The 11587-nt window shown below is 31.6% G+C and overlaps 2 protein-coding genes and 1 long non-coding RNA gene across 3 annotated transcripts; 1 reads left to right on the forward strand and 2 right to left on the reverse strand.

The window, feature by feature from the left end:
• Positions 1-343: 343 nt before the first annotated feature.
• LOC137823636 (uncharacterized) lies at positions 344-742 on the reverse strand. Its single transcript, XM_068628847.1, has one exon. The coding sequence runs from the start codon at positions 740-742 to the stop codon at positions 344-346; it is 399 nt and encodes a 132-aa protein (XP_068484948.1).
• A 431-nt stretch (positions 743-1173) lies between these two features.
• Positions 1174-1846, forward strand: LOC137825975 (uncharacterized). Its single transcript, XR_011083389.1, has 2 exons — positions 1174-1287; positions 1393-1846. It is a non-coding gene; the product is annotated as an uncharacterized lncRNA (long non-coding RNA).
• A 4990-nt stretch (positions 1847-6836) lies between these two features.
• LOC137825764 (RING-H2 finger protein ATL5-like) lies at positions 6837-9198 on the reverse strand. The gene is made up of 3 exons (XM_068631535.1): positions 8667-9198; positions 7665-7768; positions 6837-7446 (listed from the first exon to the last, which is right to left on the reverse strand). Exons 1-3 carry the CDS (start codon positions 8826-8828, stop codon positions 7128-7130), a joined length of 585 nt encoding a protein of 194 aa, XP_068487636.1. The 5' UTR covers positions 8829-9198; the 3' UTR covers positions 6837-7127.
• Positions 9199-11587: the final 2389 nt, after the last annotated feature.

Below are 11587 nucleotides of genomic sequence, written 5' to 3' on the forward strand. Positions count from 1 at the left end.
TAGTACTGTTATACCAAAATCAAATTCAGGTCCTTGTCGATTGTCAACTTAGACAGATACTCCATCTGTAGTCAATGATGGAGTCACAATTGTTGGGTAAGTCAATGCTATCTTCTTATGCAATCAGGAAAAGTCAGCAAAGTATGAAATCAGAGAAAATCTACAAAGAACTAACATTAAACATGATTAATTAATGGACTGAGCTAACTATACAACCCAAATCTTCCATTCCATATCCATCAACAAAACCAATCATCACAAAAGAAAACTAAAAATTTCTATAGTCAGAACAAAAACAATTAAGAAAATTTAGCAACATTATTATCACATCTGACACACCACATCACGCATGAAACTGATACAAAAGGTCCAACGACCTCAACTTCACATCATACGGATCATAGTCCCTGACTAGCTCCAGATACCCATCACCAAAAACTCCCTTCTCCTCTGCGATCGTCGTTTTGGGGCGCTTGTTCTTGATGAAACACTGCCTCATTTTCTCCTCAACCAAGTCAATGGTACACTTTGAAGTGGTCTCTTCATCATCACTCCCACCATCGCCACCGTCCTCCACCTGCATCGGCTCGGCGGTGGCAGAGGACTCGACGGCGTACGGAGGCGGCAGCTGGAGGGCGGAGAGGAAGGAGGAGAGGTGGCGGTGAGCTTGGTGGAGGGAAGAGTGGATTTGGTGGAGATGGGTGGGGTTGGCGGTGGATGATGATGGTAACTGCTTGGCCATGAAAGTGGCTTGTTGAAGTGACAAAATGAGGTCTTGGGATTGATGAGGGTGCCTCTTCCATTGAAAAGATTGAAATTTGACTTCTGGGTGTTCTATGGAACACAAGTACAAAACTTTGAGTGTTTGATAGTGAGTGAGAAAGTGCTGGGTTGTGATGATTTTGAAGGGAGAGAGTGTGACTAGCAGAAGTTGAGGATGTTTTTCTATTGTTTATTGGGGCGTTACTGACATTATGGGTTGGGCAGATTCTCCCTGCACCATATCATTTTTAACTAGCACCCAATCACACATAGTAAAAGTTCAATCTACCCTTAATAAATCATAGGAAAAGTCCAATTTACCCTTAATGAATCTTAAAATGTGATAGGCACCCAATCTTATGCACCCAACCCTATTCTTCTTCTTGTTCATTTGTGCTTGCCACCGTCATCCACCGTCGTCTCTCTTGGTTTCCTTCACCATCAGTGAGCTTCATCATTGCAGGCAAAGCAGCAGCCGCCACCATCAGCTTCTGAAGTCGGAGAAGAAACCATCGTCAAAGAAAGGTACTCTGTCATGCCTACCGGATATTTTTATCCGTAATTCATTATTGAGTTCCGCACGTTTTTATCCGTAATTTACTATTACATTTCGGATATTTTTATCCGCAGTTCAGGACTGGGTTCCGGATATTTTTATCCGCAGTTGAGCACTTGACTTCCGGATTTTTTTATCCGCAGTTGTGGAAGAATGGCTTCTGGATATTTTTATCCGCAGTTGAGCACTTGACTTCCGGATTTTTTTATCCGCAGTTGTGGAAGAATGGCTTTCGGATATTTTTATCTGTAGTGAGCACTTGGCTTCCGGATTTTTTTATCCGCAGTTGTGGAAGAATGGCCTCCGGATATTTTTATCCGCAAGAGACATTTGACTTGCGGATAATTTTTTCCGTAGTGTTATTGTTGTTCTGCGCAAGACAAGGGCATAATGGGATTTTAAAAAGTTTATCGGGTGCCAGTCACAATTGATCGGGTGCAGGAAGCAATTGCCTATGGGTTGTTGTAGAAGTCAGGTGTAGAATTGCTTCATGTGTTTTTTTCACCCAATTCAACTCTTCTTCTAATATCTTAGGTTTCTCCTATTCTCACCAACTATTTTACTCTTTTCACCTCGTACAAAACGTGATAAATCACCCTTTTACTCTTAATATTGATTCTAGTGGCATAGATAATTGTTTCTTAACAGAAAAAGTAGCTACTATATTCTTTTAAACTCTTTGTTTATTTATTTTTAAATAGAAATTAAAAATAAGTTGAAAACACATTTTACAAATTATTTAAGGCTTAATTCAGTTTTAAATTCTTCTTAAATTTTGATATTTACAATTAAATTCTTGTTAACTATTCAAAATAATTATATTTTCCAACAATTAAATTTCTTCAGTTTATTTTTATTGGATGAGGTAACTTTTTTCTTGTTCCGTTATCTTATTTATTTTTTTCATATATTTCAGAAATTTGCAGTTAATTTAAAATAATAAGTCACTATCATTATCATTCAACATGTTATTATTATTTACTAATCACAATACCATTTTATAATAATTATAAAACATCATATCTTTTACATATAAATATAAATAAACAGAATAATGATTGATAATTATGTCAGTCAATTAATGAAAAAATTAGACGATAAAAAATAAAATTAAAGAATATAAATTTTTGTTAATAAAAAATTAATTATATATACTCAAATTTACAATAACTTAAAACTTAATAAATTATTATTTTGAGTAATTTATAAAATATAAACTACTGTAGAAACTATTTTAGAAAAATACAAGAAGACATTTTTATTTAAAAATATTTTGAAGAATGATAATCAAACATAAAATATTTTTACAAAAATAATTTTTTGATAATCACTTTTTTAAAATTAGTAACTCACCACTACTTAATGCACCCTCCTCTTGTTCACAAAGCCTCACTCCATTGGAGTATTCATTGCATAGCTAAAGTTTTTTCTTTTTTAGTTTTAGGTTTCTTGAATCTATAGTATATTGTCTAAAAATATTTAGGTTTACTTCCACATTTTTACCTATAAAAATTAGTAGTAATAGATTGATCCACTGTAATTAATAATTAAAACTTAATTGATAAATATTAAGTATTAAAGTAATAATATTACTAAATATTTATATCTATTAAATAATATAATAAAAAAATATGTTTTCATTTTAATTCAGCATGTCCTGTCTTTGGCCGAACGGGTTCCACCCCTAAACATATTCAATGAAATCATGTTTCTATCATATCTTTTTAATATTTTGTTTATTATTGAATTATTTATTTAAACTGTGTTTTATTTAATTATTTAAATTCTTTTGTTTAGGAATATGTTATTGATTGTTTTGGTAAGTTTTTTTTTTTTAATATTTTAACAATGATTTAACTTATGTTTTAGCAATACGTTACTGATGTTTTATCTAATTGTCTAAATAATTATTTAAATTTTGTCTAATTATCTTTATAAAAAGTTAAATTAGTTAATTGCTTCCTATTTATATAATTTATTCAATTTGAACTGTATTATTAAAAGTTTAATTAAAGTTTTTAATTTTTAAATTGATTTGGTACCTTCACTCCGTATTGAATAATTTGATAGAAGAATTAAATTGATATAAATTTAAATTTTAAGAGATTTTTAAAAATATAAAAAAAAAATGAATAAATTATATGTATGGAATTAAGAAATTTAGCTTTCTTTTAAAAGGAACTATAATTATATTTTTTTTAGTTTATTAAACTTAACAAATCACATATTATTGAAAAAATACTTTATAATATAAAACATCATTTTCATTTATCAAAGTTAAAAATGAAGAATAACGCTATCGATATCAAAAAATATAATGAAACTTCAAAGTAAGTTATAGAATAAACCTACAAGCCACACAACAATGTTCCTCAAAGCATTTTCTACTTTTATTGTTTTCAAATGGGTTGGAGTCCAGAGAACTATTGAGATTGGTCATCTCCTTCCTCGGTCAGTCGGTCGGTCTGCAGTCCAACTTCTCTCCCTGCGAGCTCCTTCCCCTTCTCTACTCGTTCCACCTCCCCGTCTTCTTGTAACACAGACTCGGATGGTACCTGCAGAAGGCACTCTGTGCTCAAGTTAGCTTTAGTATTCGGTGCTCGGTAGTCAAAACATTGTATGATGACATACCTGATTCTTGGAATTTCTTGAGTGAACTAACTACCGACAAGGTTGGTCGGTACAGTAGACGGTTCCCCCTCGACGAACTTCCTCCTTCATCTCTTCATTCTCCTTCCGAAGTCCTCCTCATTCTTCCGGGTGATCTCTTCATTCTTTCTCTTCATCTTGGTCATCTCTCTTTGCAGAGACATCAGCAATGTCTTATTTTCAGCTTTAGACATTATTTCCCTTGCCATGCTTCAGGTTGATACCATCTACCTTATTCTTAACACGAATTCTCTCGGCCCCACGGTGGGCGCCAATTGTTCTCGAACGGGGTTGGGGCCCAAAAAACTATTGAGACTGCTCCTTTCCTTCCTCGATCGGTCGGTTTGCATTCCAATTTCTCTCCCTGCGAGTTCCTTCCGCCTCTCTACTCATTTTCCACCTCTCGGTAACACAGACTTGGATGGTACCTGCAATGCTCAAGTTAGTTTTAGTATTCGGCGCTCGGTAGCCAAAGCACTGTATGATGATGTACCTGTTTCTTGAAATCTGTGCTATTTATATTATTTTAGTGGATCTATCTTATTGGGTCAGATTAGGGAGTTGGACCATGTTTAGGAATACATTACCTAACTCTTAACCATTGATTAGTTTCACTAACTCTACTTAAACATAATTGAATTCGTGGTGTCGGTCAATCCATTGATGAGAACCGAGACATAATATCGATCGGTGCATTAATGGGGAGACATGTGGTCAATCGTACGGATGTCACCGGTACACTCATTAAACTATAAAGGAAAAGATTTCTTTTACACCGAAAAAGTAAAATACATACATTTCACAAACTATTATAATAATATTTTACATTAAAAATAAATAAAATATTAATTTATTGATATGTGAAGTGTATGTATTTTAGGGTTTAGGGTTATCAACACCCAAGAAATGTGAATATTGCAGTCTCACAAAAAAATCCCAAAAATTAAAAATGATGGGGGTAAAATGGTTAAGAAACCCTTCATAAAAATAAAATAAGAGTAACTAAAGATCTTATTTTTTATTTGGTGGACATTTTCTTTAAAAAAATGATTAAGATTTTTTTGTCCACTATTTATCAAAAACTGTATGTATGTGGCATATAAAGGCACTACCTTTTCTTGATAAAAATAACACATTGGATGCTATTAGAATTCAGCATTAAAGACAGGTAAAATACATGATGATTAACTTAATCGGGGATGACAAACAAAAAAAATGTGTACTTAGGTAAAATATATAATGAATGCAAAAATAGATATCTTTTATGGATAGTTAGCCAATAAATACAAGTATTTTAATTATTTTGTTGATGTGTGAGTATGAGTATTATGGTATGCAACATATCCATTAATTATTGTTAGTGAATTTTAGTATTTTTTTAAAATCACAAAGTTATTAATGAGAAAATTATTAATCATAGAAAGATTGTTTAGAATTTAAATTTATATTCTTTTAATTTTTCATTTAAACTTATGAAATTGAAATTATTTTTAAAAAGATTATTTTTTTGAAAGGTATACTTTGATAGAACTTATTTAAATTTAAATTTTTAAAAACTAAATTTATTTACGTTAATATTTAACGTTTAACTGTACTTAAAAGTTATTCTTTTATCTGAGTTTATATTTTTCAAACTTTTTTAAATATTTTTATTTAAAATTAAAAAATATTCCGGGGTGTCATGAATAGTTAGAAGTATAAAAATAATAATAAAACTTTAGCAGTGGGCCAAGAGTACTTCTCTAGTTATGATTCTTTTAGTTGTGATTCTTCTCTAACACTGAAACTATCAAACCACTTCCTTAACTTGTCATTATTCCTTTCATTTTTGCACTAAAATCCAAAGTTAGAATTGACCTTTATGAAATACTTTAAACCGTGCAGCATATTAACATCATCATCTGCCTCACAGACAGGACTAACCACCAACACTTTCACATGAAAATACCAGATCGATCTAAACTCCATTAGCTTCCTCATTTTCCTGCAAAAACCAGATTGAAGCTAACACACTGCACATGGATACATGATCATAGTTACAACTTGCAAGATGATCTGCCATTTGTAAACATTTTAAGGCATTCTAGATTGATTCTCTATTCCTCCATAAATAGCACAGCCACATTTTCAATTATTAATCACATTTTATGTACAACTTACATCACAACAAATTATAATATATATATATATGAATTGTATTATATTTGATTGAAAATCTCATTTCAATTATATCGGTAGAATTAGACTTAAAGTCCATTTTCTTTTACATCAACCGAAAATAAAAACATTTCATCAACCGAAAATAAAAACATTTCGTAATATATTTGTACATATTTTATCTTACGAAGGAGTTTTATAAAGTTGAATTATTCCTAATTTGTAGCCAATATTATGAAAAAGGGATCATAACACATTTGTTAATGCTATTTACAGATTTAACATTTATGCCAGAATTCCTGGTCTTCAAGTATTGCATATTCGTTTTGCTCTAGCTTCAACATTACTTAAGAGAACCTATCCTGCTAAGTAAACATATTTTATGACAGAACAAAACTTTTCTCTTTGAATTCTTTATAATACTTCAGTGTATTAGATTTACAGATAGATATATTCGGTACAATTTTACAGGTGCAGTTATTGTTATTAGCTGCTACATAGGACCACCGGCCGTTTTGAGGGTATATATTTGGTTTCTGCCATAACTATTATTAAAAATGGATCCTCAATAGCTGGCACAAATGGTTGCTTAATGTAATTATGACTTTTTTCTTTCTCACTATCCAAATTTTCAAGATACATGCTATGATAAAAACAAGAAGCGTTGTAAAGAAAAAAATTGCTGATGAAAAAAAATTGTACAAGAAAAATATGTAATCCAAGTTCCAACATTTGTTTAACTGTTGAGCATTAACGAGTAGAATGCTTGATTTAGTGATACCATGGAGAAAAGAACTTAAACATGGTATGCAAGAGATTCCACCAAAAACTAGGCCTTCATATGCTACAAAAGAAAACATATTTACACCACCGAGAGATTAATATGAAGGCCATATCACAGACAAAGAATTTGAATCCAATCTATAATTAGAAGCATTCCTCTATAAAAGCAGAAATTTTTCACTCTTCTTCTCTTCTTTAGCAGAACAACCCCTTTAGCTCTCTAAGATTGTCTTGCTCCTTGTTCACCTGGATTTGGTTGTAAAGAGTCACTGGCTGCAGTAGGAGTAGGTTCAACATGTCTCCCTATATTTTCATTTCTTTCTGATGTGTGAGACTCATCAAGGGATTGGCTCATGGTAAACGTCACAGGTCTGGCATGTTTTGTTTCAGAAGAGTTTTTCAATGGCAGACGGCATACTGGACAGGTAGATTGTTTTCTCAGCCATATATCAATGCAAGAAAGATGAAAAGTGTGGCCACATTTGGGCATGATACGCAATACTTCTCTTTCTTTGTAATCTGCCAAACATATTACACACCTGCAGAAGCAAACAAAGTTATACATCTATCTCCTCCTTACATGAGCTTATTAATCTGTCACAGTTGTTTGTATATCATGTGCTATGAACTAGTATAACAAAAATTACAAGAACAATGTTATGTGGTAAGAAATTACTGTAACAGTTTGAAATCTTCTGTCATGGAAAACATAGGAACTTGTTCTCTGTGACCTACAATTGAGAGACTAAAACTTAACTGTGTGTGTTCAAGGGAACTGAAAGCCTCTTGGTTGAACTTCAAAGTAGGGATTGCATCAAGCAGAACAGGTTCTGATTCAGGGTCATTAACATGATGTTCTGGCTATCAGTAAACAATGAAAAATTAAAATCTAAAGCAACCAACCTTCACAATATAGAATGACAAACTAAATTACAAATTACACAGTGATCCACCACTATATGGAGGGTCCAGAAACATTCAATTCATGAACTTGAAATTATATGAAATATTAACAATGAAACTTGTTCATTTTAAGGAGGGTGGTGGTGCAAGGACGCCAACATAAACCTTGTCAGCATATCAAACATGGATCACTCGCGAGTTCGTGACAGATTTTTGCTAATGCTAAGTTGTTACCCAGAAGAGACATGTTCTATGACTCAAATAGTGTTAAATGAGTTAGAACCGCTGCATCAGAACCCGAATGTAGTGTTAATACATCAGAAGATTTGGTTTTTGACTCTAAAGATTTGGTCTTTGACCCAGCCCAATAGTGTCATGTGATGTATATGTACCCGACCCCACCTAGTAAGATAAGGTTTTGTAGTTGTTAATGTTATTAACATAGAAAAAGTCTCGATTACGAATTGGATTAGAACATCTGCATAAATCTTGATATCTCCATGACAAATGGCAATTAACTTAAGGGGCAATATACACATTCATTGATACAAATGCCCAATTCCTTACAGCTGATTAAAATCTTATAGCCGAGCCATAGATTTACTTTTAGATATGGAATGCAGCATTTGCATCAGAATCAAAAGTCAGAAAGAACAACAGAAAATTGCAGCAATCCTCATTCCTTGTACACTGAGTACCGGATCAGAAAAATAAGGTGAGTCATGACCAAATAAAATAGAGATTACATTATTGAAAGAAGTTTCATAGAAATTGAACAAATCACCTAAATTCAAGCCACGTTCACAAGCAAAAACAGGAAAAGGGGGAAGGAAGAAAAAGGTACAGCCGAACTTACCTGTTCTACATCAATTCTTGATTCAATCTCATACACCATCCGAGATTCAACACCCCCTCTTAACCTTCCACAAATGATTCTGGTGCAGACAAACACAATGAAAGTGGCACTCATGCCAAACCCAATGACCGTGGTCACCAAATTGGTACCTGAGCCCAACATCTCCAACCCAAAAACCAATCCACACACCCACTCGCAAAAGATGAAACCACAATAAACACACACCAAAAGCAAGAAGCACGAATAGCAACAGAATCAGCACCACAGCGTATGGAACACCCCCCACTTCACAGATTCTTCAACCCAAACGCATGATGGCACCCCAGACAAAGACCACACTTGACAAGTCGAAACAGACAAGAGAAGATAAAAACTACGAAAAACACAGAAAATAAGAGATACCCATGTCAGAAAAATGGAAACTTTAGAGGTATTCAGAGGAAAAGAAAAGAGATGGAATGGAATCACAGTGGCTTTGGTGTGACTCAAAGGATGGTGGTGGGGGAACAGACAAGAGCATAGAGAGAGAAAACTCTCTTATTTTCTTACTTGGGAATTAGAACGGTGCAGGTGGGGTCCACTGCATGAGGTGGACCCTCATAGATGTTGGGGATTTGTTGATCAGACGGTTGATAGTGGCTGTCAATTTTTCGGCGGCAAAAGATCTTAACGGTAAAAAAAACTATGAAAGAAAGAAAAGCACTGGATTTTGAAGATCTGACAATTCTCAAACTTGTTTAAGCTTAAGTGTACAAGATTTGATGTTCTGTGCATTTCTCTTCTTACATCTTTCTTGGAAAATCTTTCTGATATGCAATAAAGTCTTTTTAAGAATATGACTTAACATACAGTAAATTGCACTTGTTACTATTTAAAATAAATTATTATTTTAACATACCATGTGTTTAAGAATCACTGTAATTTTAGTTTTTCTAAAATTAAATTATTTTATATTTCCAATTTTAGAGCAATACTAATTTTCATTTTAAAAAAAAAATATGTTTATATTTGCAATAGACAAAACAATGACGTATAGATATTTAGTGTAATCTATATTTTGGACAACAAGAATAAAATATATGCATGTAAGGTATTTAAATAAGAAGAAATATTGAGAACAACTTCACTAATTCTTTAAAGTCTCGATCTCAATGTATTTTATTCTATTATAAAAGTTATATTTTTAAATAATTGAATAATATATTACTTTAATTTATTCTTTGAAAATATCATCATAGATGTATTTGTTTAATATTTGGTGTTATTCTTAACAGAAATAATTAATTCAAAAAATTAAAAACTAATCAAATGCTTAATAACAATTAATTAAAAAAAATTCAAAATAGGGTTATGTTAGTCTTCTGTGTATTCCCCCTATCATTCTTTCACTTTCACCATTCTAACCCTAATCTTATCTTTGTGTGTAAGAAAGAAATAACTACAAATAACAAAACCACCAAATACATAGGTAACATCAATTTTTGAGGATGAGCTGTTTTACTTGCTTATAATTTACTTTACCTCATGCTCTGTCTCTTTGTATATAGTTCTCCATTGTTTTTTGGAAGTGAAAAAAATCTTACTTATTAAGGAAAGTAATGATATTATTCACATAATGTTTTAATACAGCATTCACGTGTTACTATTCTTTGGTGCATATATAGCAAAATTGGTGTATAACTTAATTTTAAGAAAGAAAGTTGTTTGCTATATTAAGAATAAATATAGCCTTTGTTAGGTTTTATGCTGAAACTCAATCATATTTCTCTTTTCTTACATTATAAATTATTAAATTAGAATTTTCAAACAAGATAGCCAAACCATTTTAATGTTACTTGTTTCTAAGTTTCCTAATTACCTTGAAGTTTTTTTAAGTATAATGATAGTATATAGGAGTGAAGACATATTATATCAAATAAATAAGGGTTTATTTAAATATAAATAACTTGTTGAAAATAAAAATTAAAATATATTTTAATTCTAAGTTTGTTGAGATAGTGATAGGTCCAATATAGTTTGTTTACGAGTAGAGGTGAAGGTCATATGCTCCGTTCAAAATGGCAATGGACTAGGGTCATGAATTTAGAATTGAAAATTTGATGATTCTAAGTTCATTTTATACTGACCCCAACCGAAATGGAATTATATACATTCTCATTATGAGAAAGGGTCATTGGAGCGTATTAGATACTATGTTTATATATAGATCTCTGCATCCATTCTATTTAGGATTAGGAATAGGTGTAAAATACATTTTACTCTATTGATTCACTGAAGTATTTTTTAAGGACAAAATCGTGACGAAACTTAAAAATTATAAACGAACAATATTTTAAATTTAAATGTGATGATTAATCTAACAATATTATTTTTTACCGACTTAACTTCACAACAAGATTTAAATTTCTACTATTTATTATTGGATTTGTTTTTAAAATATTTCTAAATATGTTTGATTAAAATAACTATATATTACTTATCCAAGTTATTTTTTTACAGTAACCCAACCCTATATGAAGTTAAAATTAAATGAATCTCACTCTACCCTATGCTATTTGTTTTTAAGAATTTGTGAGTGAGCATTGCAATACCGTTGAGGAGTTAATGGTGTTCATATTCCCATCTCAGATTTATAGAGAACTAAATAAATGTGATACTTATCTTCACCATGACTATGTGCACTCTTAATTGCACAATTATTCTTGGCACAAATTGCCACCAAAGTCAATCAATTTAATATTCTACTAATTACTTTTAATCTAACGTGCCATTACCATAATTTTTAATTAACATATTAATTATTTTTTCTATATAAACATGTAACGTAAAGCAGAGGCTGAGAAATGCTTTCCTAATTCAAAATTTTCAATTTCAATGTCATTTAGCATTTTGTTAGTAGAAAATAACAATGTGTATTTTTT

Source organism: Phaseolus vulgaris, chromosome 8 (genome assembly GCF_000499845.2).
Source record: "Phaseolus vulgaris cultivar G19833 chromosome 8, P. vulgaris v2.0, whole genome shotgun sequence".
Lineage (NCBI taxonomy): Eukaryota > Viridiplantae > Streptophyta > Magnoliopsida > Fabales > Fabaceae > Phaseolus > Phaseolus vulgaris.